General features: G+C 38.5%; 1 protein-coding gene and 1 pseudogene across 5 annotated transcripts in view; both read right to left on the bottom strand.

The window, feature by feature from the left end:
* Window positions 1-14,357, bottom strand: part of BLVRA (biliverdin reductase A) — a 54,927-nt gene that overhangs the window by 30,913 nt on the left and 9,657 nt on the right. Inside the window, exon 1 of one of the 5 annotated variants that reach the window (XM_086697043.1) lies at window positions 7,301-7,726. The exons of the other annotated variants lie outside the window; for them this stretch is intronic. Coding sequence (XP_086553169.1) covers window positions 7,301-7,369 — 69 coding nt within the window. The 5' untranslated portion in view covers window positions 7,370-7,726. Of the gene's footprint in view, window positions 1-7,300; window positions 7,727-14,357 lie in introns of those variants that run through there. 5 annotated transcript variants of the gene reach the window in all.
* LOC147583360 (homocysteine-responsive endoplasmic reticulum-resident ubiquitin-like domain member 2 protein pseudogene) lies at window positions 4,597-7,295 on the bottom strand (annotated as a pseudogene).

Raw genomic sequence — 14,357 nt, 5'->3', positions numbered from 1 at the left:
CCACCCAGGCACCACTGTTTGCTACCTTTAAGTCTTTGCAAATCCTTTGTCCCTTGAGCTCCTCCCTACTCCCCACCAGGACACCTTCAAAACTTTCAAGACCCAAGGATCTTACGAAGCCCTTTTTGATACTATCAGTTAGATTTTTTGTATCTAATAAAATTCACCCATTTTAGTGTACATTTCCATGAGTTTTGACCAACATACATATTACTACCACAAGATATAGAATAATTCTATCAGCCTCCTCCATAATTACCTACGTCCTTTGTAAAAGTCAAATCCAACTCCCACTCCAGGCAACCATTGATTGGCTTACTGTGTCAACAGTTTTGCCTTTTCCAGAAAGTCATATAAATGAAGTCATACAGTATATAGTCTTTTGAGTCTGGCTTCAACTTAGAACAATGCATTTTTCATCTATGTTGTTACATGCTGCAGGAATTTCTTTCTTTTTATTACTAAGTAGTAGTAGTCCATTGTATACATATCCTGGTTTGTTTATCCATTTAGCAAAGGAAGAACATTTCTGACGCTCCAAGCTCGAATGAATTCATAATTCATTCTTTTATGAATAAAACCACTATAGTCAATCATGGACTAGTTTTTGTATAAACACAGTTCTTATTTAACTTGGGTAAATACCTAGGTATAAGAGTGCTGGGTCATATGTTAAGTCATATGTTTGTGAATTATGTTAAGTCATACATATGTTATGTCTGCTGGGTCACATGTTAAGTATGGGTTTAATTTTATGAGAAATTGTGAAACTATTTACTGAAGTGAACCTTGGCAAAGCTATATGTACTATTCTGCATTCTCACCACCAATGTCTGAGTTCTACATTCTTACCAACACCTGGTACTATCAGGTTTTTCTCCTCTTCTTCATTTTAGCCAGTATAATTGGTATGTTGTGGTATCTCTGATTTCTACATATATTTCCATAATGACTAGTGATGTTGAGCATTGTTTTGTGTGCTTATTTGCCATCTGCCTATAGATGTCTGTATCTTCTTTGTTAAAGCATCTGTTAAAATCTTTTGCCACCTTCTGCTGGATTGTTATTGAGTTTTTAGAGTTCTTTATGTGTTTTTAATATATTCATTTTGTTCATTTATCAAATTTGTAATTTGCAAACGGCTTCCAGTCTGTAGCTTGTCTTTTCATTTTCCTAAGAATGGCTCTTGAGAGGCTAAAGTTAAAGTTCTTAATTTTGATGAAGTCCAACTTATCACAAAAATTTTAATATATCATTCTTCTGGCTAACCCAAGGGTACAAAGGTTTTCTCCTATGCTTTCTTTTAGCAGTTTTATAGTTAAGATTTACAGTTTTAGTCAGGTTATAGTTTATATTCTGATTTGAATTTTTATATACGGTGTTAAGGTAGATATAAGGGCTCTTGATAGGTAGAGATGCAGCCTCTAGAATGTGTATTCCACAGGCTCTATACCAACTGCCTACAATGAGGCAGAAGTATGCCAGGCTTGTATGTAAATATACCCAGACTTCACACCCAGCTCATGTGCCATCTCCTCTGGAGGCCAGCAAGGTTCTTTTTTTTTTCTTCCTCTTTGCATATGATATCCAATTGTTCCAACAAAAATTTATTGAGAAAAACTATTCTTTTTCCATTTAAATGCCTTTGCATTTTTGGGGGTGGATATTGTCTCAATTATTGTAGTTTTATAGTAAGTTTTAACCTTACTACAAAGTTAACTATAAACTTACTATAAACCTAACTATCAGTTACTGTCAACCTTCCAACTTTTTTTTCTTTTCAAAAATTCTAGTTTTCCTGGCTTTACATATAAATTTTAGGATGAGCTTGTCAATTTCTACCAAAAAGAAAAAAACTGCCAGGATTTTGAATGGATTACATTGAATATAGTTTGGGGGGGGGGGGGAACAAATATCCTGGAATAATGAATCTTCAAATCCATGAACATGGTATATATCCCCATTTATTTAGGTCTTCTTTGACTTCTTTCATTCTATCATTTTCAGTGTATGAATCTTGCCATGTTTTGTTAAATTTATACCTAAGTATGATTTTTAGTGCTAGTAAATAGTATGTTTTTTTAGTTTCCACTTCTCATTGTTTATTGCAAAGATATAATTGATTTTTATATGCCGATTTGGATCTTGTAATCCTGCTGAACTCATGACTTCTAGCAGCTTTTTTTGTAGATTCTGTCAGATTTTCTAGATAGACCATAAAGTCAGACATAAATAGAGATGGTTTCATTTTTTCCTTCCCAATCTGCAGTGCTTTATTTACTTTTCTTGCCTTATTGCACTGGGTGGGTCTTCCACTATGATTTTGACTAGGATTAGTGACAGTAGACATTCTTGCCTACTTTCTAATCTAAGGGGAAAAACTTTGGGTCTTTTACCATGAAAACTTAAGTTAGCTGTAGATTTTTTTGTAGATACCCTTTATCATGATGTGAATATTTCCTTCTATTCATATTTTTGCTGTTTTTTAAAACTATAAATGGTTTTTATGGTTTTTTAAACTAAAAACAGTTTAATCAAATTCCTTTTCTGATCTATTGAGATGATCATATAATTTTTTTTCTTCTTAAAGTCTATTGATCTGATGATGCCTTTCATTCCTAGGATAAACATCACTTGGCCACCATGTATTATCCTTTTTATTTATTGATGATTCTATTCGCTAAAATCTTATTAAGAGTGTTTGCATTTATGCTCATGAGAGTTACTGGTCCGTAATTTTCTCGTAATGTAAAATGATTTCTAGGATAATTGATTTTATAAAAGTATTATCTTTTATATTGCCTTTATAAAATATTTTATACCACTGTTGATTCCACTGAAGAGCTATCTTTTCTTTAAGGTACTAACTCCAATAGATGATACATGCTCTTAAAATAGGTGTCCCTTACCCAATAAAATTAAGATCACTGCTAAGTTTCTTGGTTTATGGCTAGACAAGAAGCTAGTAGCACATTTAAACTCAGTAACATTCTTCATTAATAACTGTGAGATCATCCATTTAAAACTTTCAGAATAATTCATAGAAAGTATATTAAATTACACACTGAATGGTACACACACTGAACTACTAACCATAGATATTTATACACAAAGCAGCTCTTTTAAGAAATAAGACTCGGGGAGCCTGGGTGGCTCAGTCAGTTAAGCGTCCGACTTCGGCTCAGGTCATGATCTCGCGGTCTGTGAGTTCGAGCCCCGCGTTGGGCTCTGTGCTGACCGCTCAGAGCCTGGAGCCTGTTTCAGATTCTGTGTCTCCCTCTCTCTCTGACCCTCCCCCGTTCATGCTCTGTCTCTCTCTGTCTCAAAAATAAATAAATGTTAAAAAAAAAAAAAAAGAAATAAGACTCATAGGGGCACCTGGGTCATTCAGTTGGTTAAGCATCCAGCTCTTGGTTTCGGTTCATGTCATGATCTCATGCTTCAGGAGTTCACGCCTCCATTGGGCTCTGTACTGACACTGCAGAGCCTGCTTGGGATTCTCTCTCACTCTCTTTCTCTCTCTCTCTCTGCCCCTCCCCTCCTCGTGCTGTCTCTGTCTCTCTCAAAAATACATAAGTAAACTTAAAACAAAAAATAAGATTCATAAATATGTCTGTCTTGGTATAATATATATAATTGAGATGAATAAAGTTTGGAAGATCAATGTTGTTACACTATGTTCTGTTAGCATCTTTAAAAGTCACACAGTTAGCAATCCATTTGTGTTTATGGTATTCATATATATAGGCTTACATTTAAAAAAAAACCTCTGTACATAATAAAAAGGTTATATATTTAATTATATACAACATGTATGTGTGTGTTTACACACACACACACACACACACACACACACACACACACACACACACACTACACTACACTATTATTTAAAACACTTTCCTGGGGCGCCTGGGTGGCGCAGTCGGTTAAGCGTCCGACTTCAGCCAGGTCATGATCTCGCGGTCCGTGAGTTCGAGCCCCGCGTCAGGCTCTGGGCGGATGGCTCAGAGCCTGGAGCCTGTTTCCGATTCTGTGTCTCCCTCTCTCTCTGCCCCTCCCCCGTTCATGCTCTGTCTCTCTCTGTCCCAAAAATAAATAAACGTTGAAAAAAAAAAAAATTTAAAACACTTTCCTAAAGTCAAACCCTCCTCTTCAGCTGCAATAACTTTTCATGCTTAACTGCTGACATCTGGTAGCCCCTCTGGTATTAGGTACAGAACGCAGTGATAAAAGACCAAGCAAAAGCCATTAACCGAGGTCCTTTTTTTTTTAACATTTATTTATTATTGAGAGACAGAGAGACACAGAGCGTGAGCAAGGGAGGGGAAGAGAGGGGGAGACACAGAATCCAAAGTAGGCTCCAGGCTCTGAACTGCCAGCACAGAGCCCGGGGCTCAAACTCACAAACTGCGAGAGCATGACCTGGGCCCATGTCGGTCAGTTAACCAACTGAGCCACACAGGCGGCCCTCGAGGTCTTTAAATTGATGGTCATCTTCATCTGCACCTTCACAGCCCTCACCATTAAGCCCATCATCCATACAATGTTCTACTTTTTCATGTTTGTTTCCCATCAGTGTTAACTGTGACAATGTTACAGGGAGCCTGTGTGCTGACCTCTTTCTTGCCTAACAGGAAATCATCCAACTTGCTGTACATAAACTAGTAACATGACTTCCGTTGCCATGATAAACTGAAAAAACGAAGAAAAGAAATATACTGTGCTGAAGGGAACTGCAGCTTGTGAAAACATGTACCTCCAATCTAGCCAGTGTCAACTGACATTTTCATTTAGCACTGACCCTCCCTGTGCATTCATTTGAACATCCTCCTTTGCATCCATTTTCTTTAACCACTAGATTTGGAGCTGGTGAGATTACTCCCCAGGAACATGTGCCAAATGTAGAGGCTGTGAAGCAGTAGGCTGAGCTGGGTTGGCATTTGATGTGGCCTGAGCTGAAACTACTGTTCGATATTGCACATAATACTAATGAGCATACGTATTTGTCATCATAACACTTGCAGGGGGGCTAAAAGCAGGATACACTGGGAATCTAGGTGGAATAGTTTGCCCGAGAAACTAGCTATCTCCATTTCTTTACATTACATGTGGGAACTGGTAACTCTGTATAGGGTCCATTTGTGCTTGTAGAAGCGTGCACTGTCTCAATCCTTCTGAAGTACTGGAAGCTCTAAACAAGGTTTCTTTCTTTCTTTCTTTCTTTCTTTCTTTCTTTCTTTCTTTCTTTCTTTCTTTCTTTCCTTTTTTTTAACACACTCCCTCAAAAAACACATACTGTATTATTCCATTTATACAAAAGTCTGGGCAGTGCAAAGTAATCTATACTGACAGAAGGCAGATTAGAGATCACTTGCCTAGTTGACAGATGGTGAGGAGGGATGAAGAGAGAAATTACAAAGGAAAATGAAGAAGCTTCTGCAGGTGATGCATAACCTCATTACCTAAATTGCTAGGATGTATTCCCAGATGTATACATACATCAAAACTTACCAAACTGCACGGTGAATATGTGCAGTGTATTATATATCAAGTATACCTCAATAAAGGTGTTTTTTAAAAGGATTATCTAATATCTTAAGACATGCTTCTCAAAGTTTCCCACCAAAGTTTTATTCTATACAATAAAAGGAATAAAAGCTTAGGGGTCTGGGAATATAACCCACAGCCACAAAAACTAAGCTTCTTTAAGTCTCAAGTTATATCTTAAAAATCTGTGTGTATATTGGGGCTCAGTCAGTTAAGCATCTGACTCTTGATTTTGGCTCAGGTCATGTTTTCACGGTTCATGAGTTCGAGCACTGCATCAGGCTCTGAGCTGACAATGCAGAGCCTGCTTGGAATTCTCTCTCCCCCTCTCCCTCTGGTCCTCCCTCTCAAAATAAATAAACTTTAAAAAATAGTGTATACATGTTACTTCATAGTCCATAAATTATGTGTTTCATTAGTATAAACATAATGTTTAATATTAATTACAAGTTAAATTCTATAACATTTCCCTCCACAAATTTTCAGGTTACATAGATACCACAAGAAGATGTACTCTGTTTTCTTTGTGGCAATTGCTTACAACTAACAGAAGTATACAAAATTTTTTGCACAACTGAAAAGTCTGAATGCTTTTATTGTTTTTCTGTACTGTTTATCTTCTCTTACTCCTCTTTTTTTTCACTTATAATTATTGCAAAACTGGGGCAATAAAACGTTTGCCAGTATTAGGAACGTTTGCCTCTTTTAAGGAAGTAACATTTAAGAATTCAAAATATTTGTCATTTAATCAATTTGAAAGGAAAAAATACATTAGACTTTTCATTTATCCAGGAAGGGGGCATTTTTGTTTCTGAACAACTGAATATTCTAGATATTCCAGAAAACCTTGTTGTTGTTTTTTGTTTGTTTGTTTTGGTTTACTTTCCACTGGATTAGACAATGCCTTAGGATAATTACGAACTTCAGGTTTTATTATATAGTCCCCTGGCTTTTGAGAAAGGTGGAGAAAATCTGCATTGCAATGGCCCTGAACAAATCTTCCAGGCCTATAGACTCATCTGTCTACTATGGTCTCTTGAGTATTTATTGAACATGCAACACATAATTCTGATTACTTGAGTTTGCCTTTTCGTGATGAACTATTTGTAATTTTATGATGCTTTATAGGTAGGTGGTTTTATTTTTATTTTGAGAGAGATGGAGAGAGAGAGAGCACCAGCAGAGGAGGGGCAGAGAGATAGTAAGAGAGAGAGAATCTGAAGCAAGCCAGCACAGATTTCACAAACCATGAGATCATGACCTGAGCCGAAATAAAGAGTAAGATGCTCAACTGAGCCACCTAGGCAACCCTAGGTAAGTGGTTTCAAATAAATACATATGTCACTTACTCTAGAATAAAGAAATAATTGAAAATTACTTTTTGGAATGGTACAGAGTTGAACTCATCTAAGCAAGTTCGACCATGGTCAGGTTGACCATAGCTTGCCTACACTGTCTTAATCCACCTGAGGAAAAATAGGCAGCTCTAAACATAGGTTTCTAACTGGATGATGGAGAGGCTGATCTTGAGTTGTTTGAACTGGAATTGTTGCTGATGCCAACACTTCATGATTTTCTCTATTGGTTACTGTGTTTTGGAAACTGACAGGAGTTCACTAAGTACACAAATGATAAACTATATGACACTCATTTTGTTTTCAGATGTCTTTCAGCTGCAAATGACCAGAAAGGAGTCTGCCCAAGCACACCAATCTCTGACCCTTTGTCAAATTTATGGTCTCACAATTACCATGGGGTAGGTCCTCTGCTCAGTCTCAAGGCTGCAGTTAGGAGTTGACCATGTTATGTTCTCATCCATAACAGCTCAGGGTTCTCTTCCAAGCTCCTATGATTGCCAAGAGAATTCAGTTCCTTACAGTTGTAGGACAGAGTCCCTTAAGTCCTAGAAGCCACCGTCAGTTCCCTGACAAATGTCCCTCTCCATAGGAGTGCCCATCACAGCAACCTGTGTCTTCAATCCAGCAGAATTTCTCTCAGTAGAAACATTTTTTAGTTAAAAACGATTCAACTTATTTAATAGGTATAGTTGGAATATACATACATTAAAGTTGCCCATTGTTTTTCTTTTAGATTAAGACACTTGATAAACTCAGTTTATTATGAATCTTCATTTTGGAAAACATGCTCAATTATTGAATATTAATTATTATTATTATTATTATTATTACTATTAAGACTTTTTCCAGGGGCGCCTGGGTGGCGCAGTCGGTTAAGCGTCCGACTTCAGCCAGGTCACGATCTCGCGGTCCGTGGGTTCGAGCCCCGCGTCGGGCTCTGGGCGGATGGCTCAGAGCCTGGAGCCTGTTTCCGATTCTGTGTCTCCCTCTCTCTCTGCCCCTCCCCCGTTCATGCTCTGTCTCTCTCTGTCCCAAAAATAAATAAACGTTGAAAGACTTTTTCCAAGAGTGTCTGGGTGGCTCAGTTGGTTAAGCATCTGACTTTTGATCTCAGCTCAGGTCATCATCTCATGGTTTGTGAGATCGAGCCCCATGTCAGGCTCTGTACTAACAGTGCAGAGCCTGCTTGAGATTCTCCCTCCCCCTCTCTCACTGCCCTTCCCTATCAGCTCTCTCTCAAAATAAATAAACTTAAAAAAAAAAAAAAGCTTTTTCCAGAAGACAGTGGAGTAGTAGACACTGGGCATGTCTTGTCCTTCAAACACAGCTACAACATCGAAACATCTGGAACACCTAGGAAACGGATCTAAGGATTAACAGAACATTCTGCATAATTTGAGGGAAAGAATGTGGCAGGTATGTGGTGTGAAGAGGTGAACTGGGGGAGAGAGGAGCCATGCTGTCGTGGAGGGGCAGGAGCTGTTTTCATGGAGCTATTTCATGGAGAAGAGAAAGAGAGAGGGGGAGATAAGGCACTGCATTGGGATCATGCAAGAAAAGTACTCCCCCTGCAAGTAGGTAGAGAGAAAGAAAGACAGAAAAAATGAAAACACGAGCAGGGGACTACACAAGAAAACTGTTTCCCAAAACCATTGATGGGGAAAAAAGAGAGGGTTTCAATACTGCCAATTATTTGCAAACAGTGGAGCTCAGGCTGAAATTTTGGAACTCATGCTCCAATAAGGAAGCAGGGCAGAGCCCCGGGAGCAGGCAGCACAGTCTGAGGATCCCCTAGGTTTCATAGGGAGAAGTGGCTCCACTGCTAGGAGTGCATTCAGTAGAGGTGATACAGCCTCTCCATGAGCAAAAGACCCGGTGGGTGTCACAGAACTGCCTGTTCACTGGTATAGGAACAAAGACACAGGCTGAAGGCAGCAAACCCTGGTACAGGCGGTGTGTTGTGACTTTACCATAAACTCTGAGCTGTTGCCACTGCACGGTCACATTAACATTTTCTGGAACAAGCAAGTGCTGGCCAGAGCATGGCAAGAACCTCCCCCAGAGGATCAACGTGGACATGAGCCACGGGTGTCTCTGCAGTGTGGGGTTTTTGAAACACAGTGGCAACTGAGATAAAACTCTGGAGGGAGGCACCACCTGGCAGGTGGACAGCTTGGAAACAGACAGGGTGAATCTCACTTCTGATATTTGTTAACTTCTGGCTTTTCTTTTTCCAAAGCCACGTTAAAGGTTTATAAATTCTAATGACCTCAAAAAGTTTTTGCTTTCCCTGATTTTCCCAATTGTTTTTGTTTGTTTCCTATTACACAGATTTCTCTTGTTATTTTTGTTACTTCAAATTTTCTGCTTATTTTGAATTTAACATGCTTTCTTCTTTTTATTTTGAGGATAAGAGTTTAGGTCCCTGATTTGAAACCCCTTTTTTTCTTTTTTCCCCCCAAAAATAAGCATTTAGTCCTATAAATTTCTCTGGGATGACAATGCTTTAACTGCATCCCACAAATTGTAAAATGCCACACTTTCATTTTTATTCAGTTTATTGTCTAATCTCCTTTTTGATTAATTCTTTGGCCATGGATTATTTGGAAATGTGTTATTTGGATTACAAATGTTTACAGATTTTCCAGATTATTTTTCTATTATGGATCTCTCATTCGGTTGCATTGCAGTCACAAAACATCCTTTAAGTGAGAAGAAAAGAAAGAAAGAGAGAAAGAAAGAAAGAAAGAAAGAAAGAAAGAAGAAAAAAATTATTTAAATGATCTGAATCATCAAAAAAATTTTGAAACATGCTTTATGATCCAGAATACGGCCTATCCTGGTAAATGTTTTAGGCACATTTGAAAAGAATGTCTATTCTACAGTTGTTGGGTGGACCTTTCCATAATACCTTCTGTTATTAGATATATAAATGTTTAGGTTGGTTATGTCTTTTTGATTAATGGACTCCTTCATCATTCTAAAATGACCATTTTTTTTCCAGTTAATACTTCTGCCCTTAAATTTATTTTGTCTGATACTAACAATCCACTTCTGGTTTCCACTGATTAGTGTTAGCATAGTATTTTCCCCCCCAATCTTTTATCTTTAACCTTTGTGTATTTTTATATCTAAAGTGAGTTTCTTTAAGCAGCATATAGTCAGGTCTTGTTCAATCTAACAGTTTCTGCCTTTCAGTGAAGTGTTTAGACAATTTACATTATAATCATTGAGATGGTTAGGTTTAAACCAACACTTTATTGTTTGTCTTCTATTTGTCCAATCTATTCTGTCCCTCTTTTTCTGCCTTCTTTTAGATTAATACAGTATTTCTTATGATTCCATTTTACCTCATTTATTGGCTATAGCTGCAACTTCTCTTTAGTGGTTGTTTAAAGGCTTTTATATTATACATATTTTACTTATCACAGCTACCTGAAAACAATATACCATTTCACATATAAGACTCTTACAATATTATACTTCCATCTCCTCTCTCCCAAACTTTATACTACCATTTTTACACAATGTACTTCTAATTTTTTATTTTCTTAATGTTTTTATTTATTTTTGAGAGAAAGAGACACAGAGCGAGTGCCCCAATGTACTTCTACTTTTGATTAAACTCCACAAGGTATCAGTTAGGAACAGATCTTAAAAAAAAGAAATCATTCTAAGTGTTCTTAGCATAAAGTTGTAATGTAAGAAATTAGAGGGTGGGAACTAGTAGAAGGCAGAGGAAAGGGCAATAGAGAGGAGCAGAAAGAGAAGATGCACACAGGTTATGAGGAGGTTGAAGGTAACAGAAAGGAGCCAGTAAGGGTGGGCAATGGATTTCTAGCAACCAGGATATCTAAAATTCCATTTTCAGTTGTTTGCTTTACTTTATCTTGAACCTTTGGGTAAATGCCACTACAGTAGAGGAAAAGGAGCAGATTCAAGACAGCAGAAAAAGGACACACATACAGGACAGCAAAGTGACTCAAAAATTCAGAGCCAAATCATAGTCATGGAATGAACTTGCTCCCTCTTTTGGAGTCAGACTGGGGTCTGGAGCTCCAGATCTGATCACAGCATTTGAAGGAAGTTAGGATTAAGAGAACATGCTCTGCTAACTTAGAAAAAACTTGTTTTCAGATGAAAAAGGTAAGAGAAAATGTAAAATAATTTTAGAGGAACCTTGAGAGGTGAGACATGGGGACACGTGTTGAACTACCACTCTGGGAGGCGGGGAAGGAGATTCCAAATAATCAGGGACAACAATCTAATGTTTTTCATCCACTGTTCACAAGGATCAAAAAGTTTGACAGCACATTGGTGGGTGTGGAAAAAGAGGTAATAGTCATACACTGCAAGTGGGAGAGAAAAATGGGCAAATTTGTAGAGAGCAACTTGGAAATACTTATGCAAATTCTCTGTGCTCCAATAAATCCATTTCTAAAAATGCATCCTATAGAGATACACAATGAGATGATTTAGGTTTATTGCAGCCTTATTTGTAATAGCAAAAGATCAAAAATAACATGTGTACTGTATTATATATTATATTATATTATATATTATAATAGCAGGCTGGTTATGTACATTTGGGATGCTCTTAAAATGGAATATTACAGGGGCATCTGGGTGACTCAGTTGGTTAAGCAGCCAACTTTGGCTCAGGTCATGACTTCGCAGTCCATGAGTTTGAGCCCCGCATCGGGCCTTTGCTGACAGCTCAGAGCCTGGAACTCGCTTCGGATTCTGTGTCTTCCTGTCTCTCTGCCCCTCTCCCACTCATGCTCTGTCTCTCTTGCTCTCAAAAATAAACATACATTAAAAAAAAATTAATGAAATATTATACTGCTATAGAAAAGAACAAGGAAGTTCTTTTTGTATTTAAAGGGATTGATCTCCAAGATAGATTGCTAGGTGAGAATAGCAAAAAATAGATCAGTGTTAAGTTGTGTGCTATAGTTTGTACAAAAAAGAAGGAGCCATATGGAGAGAAAAAAAATATTTGTTGTATATGTTTAGAATCTCTCTGAAAGAAAGATTCCAGGAACACAAAGTTACCTGGGAGCATAAGAAACAGAACAGCTGGGAGGGAAGAGAATTTTTTTCTAAAGCCTTTAAAATTTTGAATCAACTGAATATATTAGTTACCTAAAATAAAAACACTTAAAATACATACAAATATCTAAGGGATGCTCCAAGTAGATAAGAACTTGACAGCTTATGGACTCTTTGGCTTACTCCCATCTCCCTTCCTGGAGTTCCCTCTATAAGGCCCAGAATCTTCTGCTGTCCCATGTTGGGGACTTTCTGCCCCTGACGGTGTCCTGTCCAATGTCCCCAATCATCTGACTCCTCACAACTGCTGTTTCCACCCATACTTTCTGGCCCAGTTGTAATCTGGTTTTCAATGCTTCTCTGCTTCTTCACAGATCTGAGACCTTCTCGTTGCTAAATTCAAGGGCTTTTTCTCTGCTGAATTCCCCTAGACCTCAGACCTATTTAAAATTCAAATGGACCTTCCCTCCTTTCTTGGTTTTTCTCACCTCATACTGAGGTTTTCTTTTCATACTTCACTTTCCTTCTTCACCCTGCCCCCTGGAAGTGCATAATTCCCAGCACTCAATCCTTGTCCCTCTGTTTTCCTCTCTTCCCCATATTCCCAGAGGTTGGGGGAGGGGGGAGTCCCTTCACCATGACCACTTTTATGCTGAAGACTCCAACATCCTGAGCTGTGAGCCATGCTTTCCTCCAAGTTCCAATCATAAGAAGAAATGCCAACTGGGCATTTACAATTTCCACCTGACCATCTCATTCTGACCTGGATCATCCCGCTCTGTGCTAGATGCCAGCCATCCACTCTACCTGACTGGCTATGCTCTGAAATTCTGGGCAAATGCCAATGGCTCTACGAATTCTATCAGGCACCCAGCTTGAAATGCTCAAAATCCTGGGAGTCATTCATGTACTCAGCAAAGTTCCTCTGAGATCCAAGGGCTCGCCGAGGCTGACAATCTTTCTCCGCCCTTTTACTCCAGCCAGACTCTGAATCACAGCAAATTTTCCTTGAAATTTTCTGTCATATGATTTCCTTCCTCTACATTTTCTCTAACCCACCCAAGTTCTGGATTGCATTACAGGATTACTGAACAGTTTCTGAACCATCTGATCATTTAACTAAATGATGACTGACACTTGGTGAGGACAAACTAAGTATGAGGCATCATGCCAGATGCTGTGGGTATACTAAGGTGAACAAGATACACAGACAGCTATATTTGAGGTCAGAGAATGGAAAGTAACCAAAAAGTAAAGAGCAATGAGAATCAAGGAGAGGGAGATACCACTTCTAGAGAGAAAGCCCTGAGAAACTTTTCATGCAACAGTAACAACATTTGAACTGGATGGACAGGATTAGCTGAATATACACAAGAAGAAAGACATTCATGGAGTCAGAGACATCAGGGCTTGCATCACCATTCGGCCCCCAATACCCTGTGACTTGAGCAATTTACTTAACCCTCATTTTCCTCATCTACAAAACTGAGACAATAGCATCTTGCTCCTAGGTGTCTTGTTAGGATTAAACAGATGCATATCATGGGATACTGTGCAACAGATTAACTATATGTTTTATCTTGAAAATGTAGTGCTGAGTAGAAAAAAAAGAAAGAGAACTAGATATAAACTGTAACATAATACAATTACTAAAATTAAAAGTGTATTACACAGTGGTTGCCAGGGGTTAGGGGTGGGAAGGCTGTGACAAACAAAGGAGCAACAACAGAAAGGAATATTTTGGAGTAAGGGTCTAAATCTTGATTGTGGTAATTCACAGAACTGTACACCAAAAAAAAATTAAAAAGCTAATCTCACCAAATGTAAATGTGAAGGGTATTTATACAAAGACAGTGACATATAGTTTCCTAAATACATGAAAACAAGAAGACAATCATTGAATACATTAGAACAGCTGTCTTTGAGGGTGAGAATGGGGATGAAGACCAAAAGGAATGAGAACATACATACAAGAGAGGAGCCTTGCACAGACCAACAAAGACAACATGTCACAAACAGAGGCTGAGAAGTCTGTTCTATGCCTAAGGTCTCCTCCTCTGCCCCTCAAAAGACCTAGAAGAGGGTAAGAAAAGGAGGGGACAGTGGGGCACCTGGGTGGCTCAGTCAGTCAAGTGTCCAACCTCAGCTCAGGTCATGACCTCAGGGTTCGTGAGTTTGAGCCCCGCCCTGAGCTCTCTGCTGTTAACACAGAGCCCACTTCGGATCATCTGTCCCCTTCTCTCTGACCCTCCCCCACCTGTGTGCATGTGCTCACTCTCTTTCAAAAATAAGTAAACATTTAAAAAAATGGAAAGGAGAATAAATATAGAAGTGAGGAAGTGATAAGGAGGCAGAAAGTCAAGCAAGAAAAGGGCAGATGTGAAAGATATTATGGTC

This window comes from Puma concolor, chromosome A2 (assembly GCF_028749965.1).
Source record: "Puma concolor isolate L17-30 chromosome A2, mPumCon1.1.hap2, whole genome shotgun sequence".
In the NCBI taxonomy this organism is placed as follows: Eukaryota; Metazoa; Chordata; class Mammalia; order Carnivora; family Felidae; genus Puma; species Puma concolor.
This window is presented reverse-complemented; position numbering and strand designations above follow the sequence as displayed.